Source organism: Chelonoidis abingdonii, chromosome 7 (assembly GCF_003597395.2).
Source record: "Chelonoidis abingdonii isolate Lonesome George chromosome 7, CheloAbing_2.0, whole genome shotgun sequence".
NCBI lineage: Eukaryota > Metazoa > Chordata > Testudines > Testudinidae > Chelonoidis > Chelonoidis abingdonii.
Window position 1 is genome coordinate 10,192,301 of NC_133775.1, and position 18,100 is coordinate 10,210,400.

At 38.9% G+C, this 18,100-nt stretch overlaps 1 protein-coding gene across 3 annotated transcripts in view; it reads right to left on the reverse strand.

Moving 5' to 3' along the window:
- Positions 1–18,100, reverse strand: part of FAF1 (Fas associated factor 1) — a 320,055-nt gene that overhangs the window by 63,066 nt on the left and 238,889 nt on the right. For all 3 annotated transcript variants that reach the window (XM_032767242.2, XM_032767249.2, XM_032767254.2), the window contains 2 exons: positions 3,189–3,325; positions 329–417 (listed from right to left, as the gene is read on the reverse strand). In XM_032767242.2, coding sequence (XP_032623133.1) covers positions 329–417; positions 3,189–3,325 — 226 coding nt within the window. The remainder of the gene's footprint in view (positions 1–328; positions 418–3,188; positions 3,326–18,100) is intronic.

Genomic DNA, 18,100 nt, shown 5'->3' on the forward strand with positions numbered 1-18,100 from the left:
CTGTCTTTGTCATTTCCTGGTATGATTGTATTAACCTAGTATAACACCATTGGAAATGTAAACTATTACTCATAACCAATATTCTGAAAAAGAAAACAAAGACCCTGAAAGTGACTAATAAAGCCAACATGTAACAAATTGCACGATCTTTTGAAGGAACCAACTAAATACACAAAGGAGACTTACTATTTTCTACTCCCTGATGGAAGGATGTGGATGAAAACACAAAGTAACAAACTTTACTGGCACAAAAAGTCTTTTGTTTACCTTTATATTCCCCATCATCCTCGAAACCTGTTAGGAATCTGCACTAACTGTCAACTCTCACCTCATCCTTTATGTCTTCTTGCTGCTGAGCACTAAAGATCTCCATTGCAGCCATCAGTCTCATCATTAGCTCATCCACTGTTGTGTTACCTAGCAACAAAGGAAGATAGCTGAACTTCATATTATAAAAGTTATTAAAAATGGAAAGTCATTCTAGAATTAATCCATAAGGAATAACTAGTGTTTGAAAAATGGGCGATTAGAAAATACTAATATCTCATTAGAATATTTCTAATTTGTCTTTTTGGTTAAAAATTTTAAAATGTTCCAACAGCAAACCCTGACAAGTGCAAATGTAGTCTTAATTTTTAAGTGGTACAAATCAGAGTATTTGTTTTTGTACTGATTGGTGGAATCTCTAACTTAGTTTTATTGATAATTTTCACATCTTATATCAGAGAAAAGAATGATATGTGAGGAATCAAGGACTTTTTTTTAGCCTTTTGCAACTACAGTATATCACTATCTATCTAGGTAGATCTAATCTTAGGTCACATGGCAGAGGACATTACTATTAAGACTCTATTGGTGGCTAGGTTAAAAATAAAGGAGTTAAATCTGGAAAAAAGAGCATTCTGAACCCACACAAACGATTCAACTCAACATTAAAGTCAAAGTCAGTTTTGTTTTCAGTGATAAATTTTATTTCTCCTACAGCATATCTATTCCAGACTGCATAGTTCTCGAGAGGGATGTCCTACATCTATGCACAAAACAAATCCAGCACAGGCCCCTGCATTGAATGGTTCCCCATGCTGTCCTAGCAACGTATATCAACCTTCTTCAATACGGTTGAAAGGTCAGTTCAGTCTGCTACCATGATCCACGTAGTCTTTGTTTTCTCTCCTGTGACTGAAAACCAGAGTGCCAACTAGTGCCACTTGTGAGGGTGATTTTGGTATGAGGCCACTTGTCCATTAGGATTAGGCAAAGACTGTAAAGTCATCTAACACGAACAACTACACAGCCTTCAGATGAGAATACATTTTAGTTACTGTCAACATGAGCGAGATTTGAACTTGTAACCGGAGGTAAAATTTTCAAGAATGCCTAAGACACTCAGGAGCTGAATTCCCATCTTCCAAAAATGGATTTAGGCCTTTAGGCGCATAAGGCTTATTGAAAGTCATTAAAACTTAGGTTCTCACGTGCCTTCATCACTTCTGAAAAGGTGCTTTTGAAAATTTACTCCTAGTCTAAATCTGAAAGGTTTTCTATAGTTCATTAGTAGAATCATCTACTCCCCAAACAGAAACAATTGTATTTGGCCTGCTACACATGCATATGACTTCAGAGGGCACTATGCATTTGATGATACAATCCTAAAAGGCATTCATATTGCATTTCTCTAGAAAACATAAAACACAGCAACATTTAATTGATGTGTCACTTTTTTGCTATAGTTTCAGTCCCACAATAAAAGGATGCATTTACTGGGGTAGATCACCATCTTAAAATTTAAGGAGCTAGTATCAGAAATCCCCACACATAATGAAATATACATCCCAGAGACTGAACGAGACTAATCTGGAATATTTTACAACAATCCTTAGACTCTGATTCAGCAAGATATTCACGCACATGCCTAACTTTAAGCAAACAACCACCATTGACTTCAATGGGATAACTCACATGCTAAAAGTCACACACATGTTTAAGTACCTGGTTGAAGTGGAGCCTATAAACCAGAGTAAATAATATAGTTATTTAATAATTTGTACAGAATAAGCAGATTTGGTAGAACACAGAAATATTTAACCATGCATTGTCCCTAGGGGAGATAAAGTCTGTGGCAGTTGGTGGAAAACTTAGATTTAGAAATAGCCTGTTCAGATTTGTTAAAAGGGAATGCACATGCATAAATAAAAAGTAAGTCTTCTGGCCAACTGATGGAAGGAGCACTGGTGATTTCTCCAGAGGAACTATCCCTCTTGTCCACTCTACAGAAAAAAAGGGCAATGAGAGAAGCCAATGATTACAACAACAAACAGCTTTTCCTTCTCCAAAGAGGGGACCTGAGGCTGAGACTCTCCCAAGAAAATGCAAGGGGACTAGAATGAACGGAGCTAGGTATAAGAAACAAAGCAAATGAGCACAGAACTTCATAAAGGCAAGCTTAAGGGTAAAGCAAAACAACGGGATGGAAGGAATTCTGCCTCTTTGATGTATTTTAATTCGCAGTTATTGAAGAACTGCAGCCTAAGGGCACCATCCAAACAACTATTTCTCACCTGAATAGTGTCAATGAAGTCACTGGGACTACTTAAATAAGAACGAACTACTCAGGTAAGCAGCACAATATCTCCTTTATTTGGACATTATATTAGCAACTTTGAGTCTGTTGAGGGCCTCCATTCTATAGTCAGATCTACGCAGGCAGGCTCATGCTCAAATGGAATCCCACTAAAGTCAACAGGGCTCCAATCACACAGATCTGATTGCAGGACTGGGGCCAAAATAAGCTCACACTAAATGATGGGGCTAATCGCAGCTCGGTGCTCAGCACTTACAAAAACCAATGCAGCTCCCTACATATGGATTTAGGAGCCTATATTTAGCTCCTATTTTAGAAATCTTAGCCCAGACAGATTAATATTAATGTAATTCTCTATCTGAAAAAATATTAAGCCATGATTTTATTACAATTATGACAATTCAATCCTTTTGTGTTACGTTACACAGCATATTTACGTACAATGGCTATTTATCTTTCTGTAATGCAGTTTTTGTTCTGTAACAGGTTAATAATAAAAATTTTAAAAATCTCATGATGAAGACTAAGAATTAACAACAAAGAGGTCTTCTAACTGTTTCAATACCCATATAAGAAATAGGTCCCCACCATAAAGGAACAATTATACCTTGTATTACATTCAACACCTCATTAGACGATCGTTTTCCCATAATAATAAGGAAAAGTGGAAACTGATCCGTCTTCTGAGTTCGAATTGTTTGGGCTACAACACTTCCAAAGTGTCTAGTGCACATTGTCAGAAACCTAAAAAGTACAGAAAAACAATATAAGTTTACATTGCAGAGTTTCTTTAAGTTATAGTGGGTTTTTTAGAAAGAATTCAGCTAATACAAATCTCTTCCTTAAAGAAATATTAAAATTTGACAATTTACTTCAGAGCTATATACTGCTTAAAACCTGGGCTGCTGTGTTCAGTTGTTGAGTTCCTTATCCCTCAAAATGTATCACAAAAAACACATTTTCAAAGATGATAGACCCCAGACGGGAGGTATTATAATAAACTTTAACTGGCAATGGTAGTGACTTATTTGATGGAGAATTCCATTTTTCTGTTCAGTATCTAGCAAACTGTTCTCTGATCAATAGAAAACTAGAAAAAATATTCAATAACCATTTTTCAAAGACGACAGATTTTTTTAAAATAAATAAGGACATTACTTAAACAATGAAAAAAAGTATAAAATTACTATTATTCATACAAGAATCATAATTTAACAATGAAAACATTAAAATGTTTTAATAAGTTATAAAATTAAAAAAAAACTGTACTTTAGAATTGTATTTTCTTTCAGAGTAGTAGCCCTTTCAGTTTCATACTTAGTGTGGTCTAAAAACAATAATTCTACGCTTTTGACCAAAAAAAGCGCTCAGATATTAGCATACAGAAGTCTAGCATTAGTATTCTTAACACGATCTTGAATAAATGAAAAAACTGATAAAGCTTTTCTCTTCCATTAGAGGACTGTTTGAAATTAGCATTTCTTTCAAGAGAAAAGGGTAGCTTATGATATGTTTTCAGATCTGATGGTAAAAAGTAAATGTCATAATAATAATGAATTATGAAAGACCAAATGCAAATATAGAATGCTTTAATAAGATCCAATTTAATAAAGTCTGTAAAAATAATGGACTTTTAATAACACAGGTCACAAAAGGCAAAACAGTGGAAAATCTGAGGACTAGCCACTGGTACAAGCTTATTAATTCTTAATTATGTTCATGAAAGGCAACTTAAATCATGTGTTTTCTTATGCCTTATGATAATATTTTAGGTAACAACTGCTCTGAAATGTACGCTCTAACTGATGAGCAAAGTCCTGTTGTCACATGTATTAGAAGGCAAATCTATTTGAAAAGACAAACTGCATTAAAATGTCATGTGCTCAGAATCATTTGATATCAAAATCCAAAACAGAATCAGAACACAAGTTTTAAATCAGTATACTTCTGGCTAATAAAATAGCTCAGAAATTGGGCTAAAAATTGAAAAAGTCCATTATTGCAAAAATGGATTTGGAGTTGAAAGTGCGCAAAGTGTGTGTGGGGGGAAAACAGAGCCAACTTCTGCTACAACATAATCTTAACATGGAGAAAGGACATTCTTTAGTTTGGCAACAACAAGCAGGGCGTGGCTATTAAAAACATTTCAAAGCCATAAAATGCATTTCTGAAATTTTTCCATTGCCTCCTTTGTTATCCAGGCTTACTAGATTTTTGCAGTCTGGAACCATTGTGGGTGATAGAACACCTGCTCATTTGAAAACCTGTTGAATTTATGAGAATATACCATGACAAGCATACTCCCAGACATGAAAAGTGCTCTTATTCTTTCATGCTACTAGACTGCATAGGTGTCACAGAGTAGCTGCCCTTAACATTACGAGCCAAGTGAAGTCCCCTGAACAGTACCAGTTCAGAATGCTGACATACTCTGGAAATCTGGAGTATTGCACTGAATTCTGAGTACCATCTTACCAAAATGATATTCACTAACTGAAAGAAGATTGGTTAAGAGCAATACAAATGATCAAGGAACTGATTTAATAGAAATAACTAACAAGCTAAAGGCACCCAGTTTAGCTAAGCTACAATAAAAGGGGACCTTACAACAGCCTACACATACATACACTTCAAGTAAAGAGAGGAGTTTTAAGCGTGGAACACTTGGGATGAAATCCTGGATCCACTGATGTCAATGGCAATACGCCATGGCAAATGGACTACAGCAACGCCAGGATTTCAGCCCCGGGGGTATTGCGAGAAGTAATGAAATGAAACTAAGAAAATGAAAATTTGAGGAGATATAGTAAGGAAAACTCCCAGTCAGTGATAGGTATTAAGACTGTTGAACAGTCCCCCAAGAAGTAGAAGAAGTCTCATTGCACAGGACTTACAATTTTACTGGACAAAACCATAGAAAGACATAAGATAAACAAAACTAGGAGGGAGTCAGACTGCATGACTTAATAGGCCTTTTACATTCTTAAACCAACATACACACACACAAAACACATTAAATATAAAACTCTGGTCATTTTCTCATTCAGTTCTGCAATGCAATATTATAAAGTGGATGGTGTGTACACAGGCTGTATTCTTTCACCAAAATATCACACAACAAACTCATTAAGCATACCATGCTACCAAGCAGTTATCAGTCCTACTTTCATACTTCTGAGAGAATTAATAGTGGCATGGAGAAAAACAAGTGTTTTATTCTCTCTCTCTCTCACAAGGGGATTTCTCATTCTCATCTAGATAAAAGTGTGCCAGTTCTTCCAGTGGATCGCCAATGCTGTCAACAGAACTTACATTACAAATACCTGTGGAGCTCATCAAAGAACCAGATGTCACTACTGGAAGACTTGTTTTCTACAACAAGCTGGATTACTGTGATCTCCTACCAAAAGTGGAAATGGAGGAGTACTGGCAGAAAGGGAGGGTAAATGGCACCCTACTAATTCCTTTGTTTTTTAATTACAAAAATATTTAGTGCGTACATGGGGGAGATGATTTAGGGTGGGGTGGAAAAGTATGAGAAAGACCAAGATTCTTTAGGGGGAAAATCCTATAGAAAAAAAACCAAAAACACTCCTGCAAGAAAGTTACAAAAATAAACTGCATAAAAATGATTTAGTGTTAAAGCAGTAGCACATTCTCTACTTCTCCTGGGAACTTTGAGTAACTAAATCAGAACTTATTAACACACAGGCACTGACCACAGTTTCGTAAAAACAAAGGCAAAACCAAAAACAAACAGGTTATGAAGATTTCTTATCTCAATTCTTCTATGCGAAACTGTCTAGAAAGGGAATAGGATTATTAGACATATCATATCCATCAATTAAAATCTACCAACAGTGAAATATAGTTATCTAGGTGAAATGAAGGTATAGCTTTTGAAGGGCTGCTGATGGTACAGAAAGCATACAGACACACACACACCCATTCCAAATAATACAAACAAAGTGTTCCAGTTCCCTCATAAATGTTCTACGTGTATGGGTCTCAAAGTAAATCAGGATTATATTTCCTCATACAAGAGAATAAAAGACCACAGAAAATAGTGGACTACTTGAAGAAAATCACTGCAAGAACAGCTGATGTCACATGACAAGCCACAAAAAACTCTGTAATCTCTTGCAATTTTATCATGAATTAGGCAATATTTGATGTTTCTTTTAAATCTTCAGCTTCTAAATCCTGTGATTGAAAAAATCTCAACTTTCATTTAAAATTTTTTTTCTGGCCCTTGTCATTGCTGAGACAAGCACAAAACATGAACTATAATGGCTCAGAAGCAAATAAAAAGAATCCAAAGTTTATTGTTTTTAATAGCTCATGATTTTTAAGCCAAGTTCATGATTTTTGGTGGCCCAGTGCATGATTTTTGCATGCTTGGGGATGGCAATACTCTATTTTTTGACACTGTGCCTAGTTTTAAAATCCTAATTTTCCCTAATTCCTATACTGCTTTATATTTGAAAAGATTCTATAGGTCACAGTTTTGGGGGCAAAAAAATCTAACACATCTTAATATTAGGATAATGCATTCAGAAGAGTCGTTTCCAAAGCTAAACATCTAGGCCATTTTCAAATTTGCGTCACCCCACCACATAACAGGCACAAAAACACTTCAGAGGCAGCATTACTGGGAAAACTCATGAAAGGAGCTTGAGTAATCCCAGAGAAGAAGTGGTATATAAGGTCATGAGTGTACGCAAAGACACGTACTTCATGCTACCTGACTCCTAATCCAAGTGCCAGAGCAGCAGAGGACCTGTAGTGAGTGAACACTTACTTGAGATCTGCAAAACAGCGTCAGAATAGACTTTGTGCAAACTGTATGTGAAAGGTAAGTGAGGGGTAGGGCCTGGCTCCTTACGTAAAACAAGTCAAAAATGAAACTATCACCAGGAAAATGAAAAAAATAAAGACATCACTAGCCTTAGTCACTCACAAAAGTTCTTTTGCTCTTCCTGCTAATTTTGGGACCACAGTTAAAAACAATCACCAATCCCAAAAATGGGCTCTTATCAATGGTGCATGACAGGATGCGATAAGCCTAACATTAATATTTTTGTTTAACTGCACACATTTCCAAGTTTTAATGCCATTCAAAATACAGAGAAGGAGACAAATACAGGATTTAAAAATAGAAGAAGAACAAAAAAACCAACAACCCCAAAACCAAATACAATGAGTACAAATGTATCTTTGTTGTTACTAAGGCCTCGTCTACACTACGCGTTTAAATCGATTTAAAGAGCGTTAAATCGATTTAACGCTGTACCCGTCCACACTACAACGCCCTTTATATCGATATAAAGGGCTCTTTAAATCGATTTCTGTACTCCACCCCGACCAAGGAGTAGCGCTAATGATGAACTTAACATCGGAATTGACGTTAGTGTAGGCAGGATAGAATCGACGTTATTGGCCTCAGGGCAGCTATCCCACAGTGCACCACTGACCGCCGTCTGGACAGCAATCTGAACTCGATGCAGCGGGCAGGTAAACAGGAAAAGCCCCACGAACTTTTGAATTACATTTCTGTCGCCCAGCGTGGAGCTCTGATCGCACGGGTGGCGATGCAGTCTCCAAATCCAAAAAGAGCTCCAGCATGGACCGTACAGGAGATACTAGATTGACGCTGTATGGGGGACAAATCTGTTGTATCAGAGCTCCGTTACAGAACACGAAATGCCAAAGCTTGAAAAAAATCTCCAGGATACACAGCGCTGCGTGACAAGCGTAACGGGAAGCCAGAGCTCAAATGCGCTCATGGATGGAGGGGGTACTGCAGACTCCAGCTATCCCACAGTCCACAGCATCTCTGAAAAGTATTTGCATTCTTGGCTGAGCTCCCAGTGTCTGTAGGTTCAAACACAGTGTCTGGCGTGGTTCAGGAATAGCTCCTCAGTTTTTCCCCACCACCACCACGTGAAGAAAAGGAAAGAAATCATTTCTTGACTTCTTTCAATGCACCCTATGTGTACTGAATGCTGCTGGTAGATGCGATGCTGCAGCAGTGAAGAGCAGTATCGCTCCTCTCCACTCCCGGTCGAGACGGTACAATATGAGCTGATATCGTCGTCGCCATCAGCCGTGGAGTGCTCCTGCTGGCCTCAGGTGAGGCTGGCCGGGGGTGCCTGGGTAAAAATGGGAATGACTCCAGTTATTCCCAATAGAGGTAGAAATCGCTGGTAACCGTCTTCATAATACCAACTGGGGGCTGAGCTTCATCAGCCCCTCCCTTTCCTGTGTAAAGAAAAGCTGTACTGCCTGGACTGTGATAGCCCTGGGAGGCTGCCTCCCCCTCATTTATCTCACTAACAAGTCTCTGTTCTTTTCCTGGCATTCTTTAACTTCAGACACAAATGGGGGGGGGGGGACACTGCCAAGGTAGCCCAGAAGGTGTGGGGAGGAGGGAAGCAACAGGTGGTTGTTGCAGGGCACCCCCTGTGAATACTGACACAGCAGCAGCTGTGCTCTGATACACTGGTCCGCTAATACACTTGCCTCTTATTTTAGGCAGGACTGACTATTTAGAACCATAAGGAGGGATTTACTCAGTCCCAAGTGAGTCAATCCAATTTTGCTTTTGCGTTGCGCCCCCGGCCGATTTCAGCCAGGGCACTCATGATAGCAGCGGACAGTACAGAAGAGGGAAGATAACCATCATCTCATTGCCAGTTTTCTCCGGCAGTAGACGGTACAGAACGACCGGTAACCATCTCTGCTACATTGCAAAGCAAGTGAATGCTGCTTGTGTAGCGCTGGAGTATCGCCTCTCTGTCCACGGCATCCAGTACACATACGGTGCCTGGAAAAAAAAGCTGAATGGCTCCATGGTTGCCGTGCTATGGCGTCTGCCAGGGCAATCCAGGGAAAAACGGCGGAGAAAGGATTGTCAGCTGATGTTTTCCCGGAGGGAAGGAATGACTGACGACATTCACCAGAACCACCCGCGACAATAATGATCAACCCAGAATTCCAAGGGCAGGGAGACGCGGGAACTATGGGATAGCTACGGAAGAGCTACCCACAATGCAACGCTTCAAACATAGACGTTAGCCTCGGACCATGGACGCACAACGCTGAATTACTGTGCCTAGGTGGCCGCATGAAATCGAACTTATAATATCAGTTTTATATAAAACCGATTTTAGCACATTCGATATTATCGTAGTGTAGACTGGCCTAAGAAAGGACTGGTATGTTGTGATCACTGTTACCATGCTGACCAGCATGTCTCATTACTTCCACAGCTCCCCATATGTGCTGTATTCACCATTTTTGTCTTACACTTAGCTTGCGAGCATTTGAGGGCAGAAGAGCCTTTTTGTTCTCTGTGTTTGTACAGTGGCCTAGCACAACAGGGCCCTGATCCAAAGCAGGAGCCCCTAGGTGCTACGACAGTAGAAATAACAAACATGGGATGTAAATTCGAAAACCACAATGTCAAATACATAAATGTTTGACAGTGTTCCTTTAATACTTCAATTTAAACAACACAGTAACAACAGAGACACATCTCAATTCTTCTTGTAAAGAGGTTTCGTGATTAGGGATTGAAACTGCAAATCACATCTAATTGTGCCACCATTTTTGTCTGTAACTGAGAAGGCTTCACATTCGTAGCATGGATGGCCTGGTCAGAACAATCAACCACCATTCTCTTTCTGCTGGATCATTTTGGCCTTTAACACTGGTTCATGAATACTATTCACTTGCTTATGGACCTGCACAGTCACGTGGAATTGTTTTAATTGGCTCTGGTTGGTTCTTTTTGGGGTTGTGGTAAACTCTGTCCCAAATCTGGACTTAGCGTACAAATCTGGGTGCTTACTGTGAACCTCCCCAAGCTATACACCAGCTTGATCTTATTTCGCTGCCACCAGATAGTATTAGCTACTACAGCCTGGTTCCCCAAATTCCTTGGGGACCCCCTCCCTGGTCTCCCAACTTCCCTGGAAAGACCCCCAAGGTCAAGAAGTATGAGTCTATCGCAAAAGAATGATCTCCCCTCCCTTCTCCTCTCTCTCCTTGTTCCGCTCTGAGCAAGCTGAGGGGATTGATGCAATCTCTTTACTTACAATACCAAGAAACTTGTCTCCGTCTCTCCAAGAAGACAAGCCTTAAGCACCAGGAACAGAGCTGATTTCTCTCTCTTCTTTCCCCGTAACTTTTCCCGCCCTCCCTAGCCTGTCACAGAGGTAACAGGACTCCGGGCACAGAAATTCCTTCCCCCTTTGCCTCACTAGGAAGAAACTTCCACAATTTTTAAAAAGAAAATTTATTAAAAGAAAGAAATACAAAACAATATACTGCATTAAGAGATCATACAGCTCTGCTTATAAGAAATATGATAAAACAGTCTGATTTAAAAGATAGCCAATTAAACCAGTCCAGCCAATCAACACCATGTAAATACAAATCAAAGCACATCACAGCCGATACTTTGGTTCCTTTGTACTCACACTTTATAGTAGAATATTGAAAGAAGATGAGTTAGAAGAAAAGCTTGTTTATCACAGCCGAGGAAAACAAAAAGACCCTGAGATTCCAGTTCCCTTCTAGACTTTTAAAAAAATCCAGGTCTTGATTGGTCCTCTGGTCAGGTGTTTGGTCCCCTTTGTTCACCCTTGCAGGTAAAGAAATTAACCCTTACCTATCTACTTATGACAGGGGTGATTCGAAGAGCGCAGTGGGTAACTTTTCTACAGGCCTCATCTGTAGAGTCCTCTCACAGGATTGACTCTATTGCCCCTCTTATCAACATCTATTTGAAACTACTAGGGGAATTGTGGGACATTGCAATGCCATCAGCATGCAGAATTCACTCAGCTGACCTCCTCAAGCAACGGTGACATTGCAACCATATGCAAAAGAGAGGAGCTGCCTTGAAGAAAGAGCATTTTGAGGAATTAGCTATTAAAGGGTACCTTGTGTGACATGAAGATCTCTCCCTTGATGGTTAAGTGGTACGCGGCTCAGATTCTACCAACTCCTCACTGCTCCTAGTGCCGCTAGCACTAATGGCCAGATAAGGCCTTCAGTCATCGTCGGGCTGGCCAAATGGACTAAGCTCATTTGTCACTGCAGTGGGCCTAGAATCAGTCCACGCATTTGTCATGTCCAGATTAATCTTTCACAGTTCAGTCTTCCTGGAGACATTTCAGAATGACACTCAGGAGCAGCAGCTAATGCAGTAGGCACAGCCTACCTTCTAAACAAAGCTGATTGATGTGAACACATCACACCTGTCCTCTGCATTGGGTACCATCTTAATCTTCAAAGCCCTGAATGGGCTATGGTGCATCCAATCTAAAGCAAGGGCTCCTGGGATATGAGCTCTAAAACTCTTCTGATTCTTACTGGTGGAGGTTCTGTATCTGTTATAAGACAATGAAGCTGGCCAGGAAGAGTTTAATAAAAGACAAAGTAAATACAGTGTATTATTTTAAGTACTGCAGTATGTACTGAATGAAGGATTTGGCTTGTTACAGTCAAAAAATAAACATAGTTACATAGAAAACAACTCCTTCCCGCATTAAAAAAAATCAACTCCAACATATTCATGTATAAAAAGTTTGTAACCTGCTTACCAGTTTTACCTCTAAAGGACTTGTTAAAATAGCTTGAAACTTTAACTATAAAGGAAGTTAGCACAGGACCGATCGTTCTCGAGAACTGAGTTCTCTGTATTTGCCCAAAGATGTATAACACAGGCAGCAGCACTGCCTACCTCTGTTAATCCTGATTCAGTCAAACCACTTGTAGGAGAGAGAGCAGTTGAGTCTCTGTGCCCATTCTGCCAAAAGATATGATAACTGTGACACTGGTTTTAAGAGATGTGGACACCTGACTTACTGATAACTGGATTGAGACCATCAATTTATTTCACAGAGGCAACAGAACAGCCATTATATGGTAACAACTTTCAAATTCATGGTATTGAGGTGAACAGCAACACATACACGCCATTATCCATCTCAGGTCTCATCCAGTTCTCCAAGACATTAGGATTATAAAAAACCTGACTGGCTATTAGTGCATAATCTGGTTTAAGTGAAAAGATTTCAAATAGTTAATTCTATTTTACCTTTAGATTAGATCAATAAACTCATTCAATTAAAGACAGTGCCGAGGTAAGTGGTGCTTTACCACTGAACAGCATACTCTGAATGCACACAATGGAATCCTGGTTTTTTATTATGGACGCTGGTGCCACTGTCTTGCAAATTCTTCATGGGTTCAGAGAAAAAAATTTAGCTTCCCCCCTTTCCTTTCTCTTTCTGTAAATAAAGCTTATTGTACATATTTAATAAAAAAAATTTCTCAGCTACATCTCCAGATTTATGCTTCTATTCCTTCAAAGTCTAAATATTTTATTACGTAAAACTTGCCTTATACTAAGAGAAGAAATTTTATACAATTCCAGAATTTGCAGTCAAATTATTTAAAACCATTACCAAGCTTTAACAGAATGGTGAGAATCTTCTGAACACAAATGTTTCCAATATCAATGCTCAAAATACCTATAGGACTATTCAGCATCACTTAAAATACTGTACTTTTGCATATATTTTGCAAACATATTGCTTTTGTCTGAAAGGTGATGTTACTGATCTCTCTCATTTTTAAAAAATAATGATATTGAAATGGAGAAAACACAAAGTGCAATTTAGCCTTATATTTTATCCTTGTGAGTTCAATACTGGAAAAGCACATATAAATAATTTAAATTCAATTTAATTCTGATGTGCTTGTGCAATGGCCACTGATATCAGTCGTATTACAGGGGATCAAGAGCTATGTATAGACTATATCACTAAAAAATCTATGATGCTAAAGAACTGGAAATCTAGCAAATTTTCTTCAAAATACAGAGATGAAATCTCATTCCCAATCCCAATCTGATGAGAAGAAATGCAAAAAACAGTTCAATAAATACAAAAAAGTATATAGGATTTGAGACCATCTTTTATATATATATATATTTTTTTTTAATTCAGCAGAAGCTTTATTTGGATTCTCCATTATAACCTACTCCACATTTGTATAAATATTCCTATAGTTATTTCCTAAATTGGATATCAGGATGACACAAAATTTCTGTTTTCTACATTCTAAGATCATTACAACCTCAAGTCCCATTGGTCTTCAGTCCTCAACCCAACTAAAGCTGTTCTGAAAGAGCAGGATTTAGATATTTCTCTCTCTCATCAGGTCTAACTTACTTAGAGAAACCATAAAACTTTAGAAGGATCTGTGATGTTGGAAAAGAAGTTGTAGCCTCTTTCTAAAGCACAAAGAAAACTATGGTGAATATTAAATATGCGAGACTACTAATTATTTTTAATATTAATTTTATACTCTGCAAAGTCAACAGAAATCTCATTAAAACATTAATTTAAGAATAACATTTTATGTATTAGGTATTTAAATGAAAAAATGTTAAATATGAGGCTATGCAATAGTGTATTAAACAAGCTTTCTATGTATGGTCTTCATAGTACACTGTTAGCACCTTAACTACTTAAGTACCATGCCTTCTAGGGCCATAGTTATTGACTCAGGGAGGAATGAGAAACAGACACAAGGGCGTGGTTAAAAAGCTAAAGGCTGCATCTAACATCAAACTAAAGGAGTCCCCAAACTGCCCAGCAGAGACTGGTCCAGTGGAATTTGCAACAATGGCCATGAAAGGAGCAGGCTACGCTTAGTTTTCACATGCAAAACGTTTAGGAATTCCGCTCCAAAGCAGAGATCTCAATGACCCTTCCCTCATGCAAGGTTAAAGGATACAGGAGAGAGATATCTCAGTCTGAATGAGATACAGAAGCTCTCCCTTCATTCTGCAGGGTACAGCATGGTTAAGACAATACCCTTAGGCTGCATGCCAGGGTTCACACTTGAAGCTGGCCACTGCTAAAACCAATTCCACCATCCACCACTGGACACCTGATAGAATCATTCATAAAAATATAATCAAAACATACCCTGGTCCCCGTTGGACGACTAGGTTCTAAGAGGAAAGCAAAGCTGGTCCACTGCACTTGACAGTCAGCAGTGGGAAAAATTCTTCTAGGGATCTAGGTGAGCCCAAAACACACCAGAAACCTACCACAATAAAAACATAATGCAGCTAACCACTATACCAACACAAGGGGTGGGCAGTTTGGATGTCAAAGCAGTGTCAGCCCTAACCCAGGAGGCAAGATATATGCACTCTGCATTTCCAGATGGGAATGTCCCTGTTCCGTCAGGGCTGTTGTGAAGACCAATAGCAGCTGCAAGAGTAGGTAGAAGTGCCCCTGCATTATCTCCCAGTACCATCCATATCCAGGCCTTCTAGTTCGGTTTTAGGTCTTACTATAGTACATAAACTGCTCTCTTTTTATTTGTTGATTGACTTCTTCTGGTGAGGGAGTCAGGTCAAGCATTCTCAGGAGCTTCAATACCATTTGATCATAAGGTTTTATGGAGGCAGCTTTATAGATTTAAATGGAGTTGTGCTTGATTGACTTCCCTTTTTCCTCTCTGAGAGATCCCAGAGGTCAGTGCATGGCACTTGCTCTTCTGCCTCCCCTCTCTCACCAGGGGAACACAGAGTTCTGTTCTTTCACACTCCCTCTTCAACAAAGGTGAGAGGCTATGAGAACCGAGAGTCAGAGTGCATAGGCTGCAATATCATTGATAGGCTTGTGACCCACATCTTTACATCTCCTTTTCATTATGCTTGGTTTGACTGGCCACATCTTGGTGAGATATAGTTGGACAAGAGATAGCTGGCTAAGGCATGAACATGTTAAGAGAGATGTGTGGCTGGTTGGCTACGAGTCACCTCCAGAGCAGTAGCTTTTTAGATGTGCTTCCTCAGTTAAAGGGATATGCCTGTCTTTCGTTAACAAAATTTATTTTCAAATTGTTACATCGAATCCTCAGTTCTGCTTGGATATTCAGGTATCAACAATGGCCAAGATAGTTTTATACATTTGTGTGTGCTGAAGAGGTCATCTTTACATTACTTAAAAAAGTGGTAGGCATTTAAAGGGAAGAGAAAAGGACAAAGTCCCTACTGCAAAGAGCTCGCAATCTAAGTTTAGACACAATAAACAAAGTATTGTGACCTTTCCTTCCAGATGTGGACTTCCCTACATGACTTTGTCATTTCAGACTGGATCACTACAATTCACAATACAAGGGGCTCTGCCTGAAGACCGCTTTCAATTTCAGCTACTGTAGTGTAAAATGCAGCTACCTGTTTTCTTAAGAGTGTTTTTTTGTATGGAGCACATTACAGCTGAGCTCCATTTACTACACACATTTCCAATACATTTGTGGGTTCAGTTCAAGGTGCTGGTTTTGTGCTATAAAGCCCTTTGTGGTTTTAAATCTTATATTGCCTTAACTAAAAGACCAACTCTCCCTTGCTCCAGGTCAATAGCAGAGGGCAGTTCTGACTGATAGTTCTTATATATGTCCAGGACTGAAAGCACAGCATTCCCAGCTCTGGATCTTACTTTCCTCACTGATCCAGCTGAGCCCAGATTAGTCTACCTTCAGTCAAGTTCTAGGTATTCAGAGGCTTTTGCCTTAAGAGGTTTGAAAGGCAACTGGGTGTGAATTTAAGTTTTTACTGGTGTGGTTTTGAGGTGTTGATACTTGATGTGTCAGATTTGCATATTAATTTATATATACTGTAGTTTAAAATTTTTGAAATGTGCCCAGAGGACAGTGATAGGCATATCTTATTAACTAAAAATAATGTATATTAATCAGCTCAATGGAGAGAATTTACTTTTTTTCCTCACTCATGTGCCACAACATAATGTGGAGCCTAGCGATCACGGCTAAAACAAAATACATTCTGGTTTTAGGTTCTAAAGCTTCTGAATCTGTTTAACAAATATTTTTAAACTAGAAATTTGAAATCATCTCAAAGAAAATGCATTTTAAAATAAGGATATTTTACCTTTTCTGATGAGAGTCTGAAGTATTATAAACAGTTTAACCATCATCTATATACAGGCTGGGTTGTTCGCAATCTAAAGAGACAATCACCTTTTATCCTTTTCCTTTTTTCTTCATCTCAGTGCTATTAGGAAACTATTCACAAGCACAACCCTGAACAATACTATGCAGTAATTATGACTAGATGACAAAGAGATGTGAACAATTACTGAGCCCATTTTGAAACCCTACACTAATAAAGTCATTAGATGCTGCCCTTGCCATGATCCTTCTAAAAGCTTCTGAAGTTACAAGAACACACGGCATTGTTTGTAGGGACAATTGCTGCTGGCAGAATGCAAACCTTGAGTTAAACCATGCTGCAAATTGATCTTGACATTCTGTTAAGACCGCCACTAAAATCAAAAGCAAAGTAGAAAAGGAGAAAATGAGCGGGTGGGATTTAATCATGGAACAGGAGGGTTCCCTCCTCACCTTCTTTCCTCCTCCTCCTCAAAACAAACCATAGAGAAAATGACAAACTCGCCTGGTGTTTGGGAACCTTTATTTTTAAAACATTAATTAGACTCTTGACCTGGCTGATTCTAGTGACTAGCACTGTATTGCTTTTAAAGGATATTGAACAAAATGTTGCAAAAAGAATAGGAAGGTTTGACAAAACCGCATAAAAAGCTTGAGTGTGCACGGAAAGTCTTAATGCCCAAAGAACAAGTCCATCTGGTTTGCAAGCTACATATACAGAATCTATATTCACTCCCTGGGAAGCAGTCAGAAATTAACAATGATTGAGTCCAGAACACATAGACCCCACACCTGCAGTATATGTGTTGGAGGATCAAATTTGGACTGGAGAGCTAGAGTATTATAGTCAGCTGGTCTTTACCCAGGCATGCATCATTCATTAGGTTAGTACTAAGGGTCAGCAACTGTGAATATGGCTAATCCTGGATGATGGAAATTGCAGGTGAGGACAACCTGCTGTTGAGAAGTGATTTAGTCAATTAACTCTTTACTAAGATTCAGCAAAGTGAAAAACTATCATTTGAACATTAAGACTAACAAGCACCTGTCAGCACAACTGAGAAAAGTTGGCAATGTCTTGAAATATTGCACCCAAGGGCTTGGGGTTCAAAAGCTAAGAAGCTAACAGACACTCTAGCTGCTTGTTTTATGTGTTTGCTCATGCATTATATATACACACACACTAGTGGGAGTAACCTTTATTTGGCACTACCTTAACTTGGGCATTTAACATTCTCCCAAAGAAGCTGTTTTTATATAGTGTGTGTATATGCATATGTATTGTGTGTGTAGATGTACATATACATTACTAAAAAAACGAGAGTCTCTAAGGTGCCACAAGTGCTTAACACATTTATTTGGGCATAAGCTTTCATGGACTAAAGCCCACTTCACCAGATGCATGCAGTGGAAAATACAGTAGGAAGACACACACACACACACACACACAAACTTTTGTAGTGATAAGCAGGATGGCCCATTTCAAACAAATACATTACTGTGTTCATTCAACCT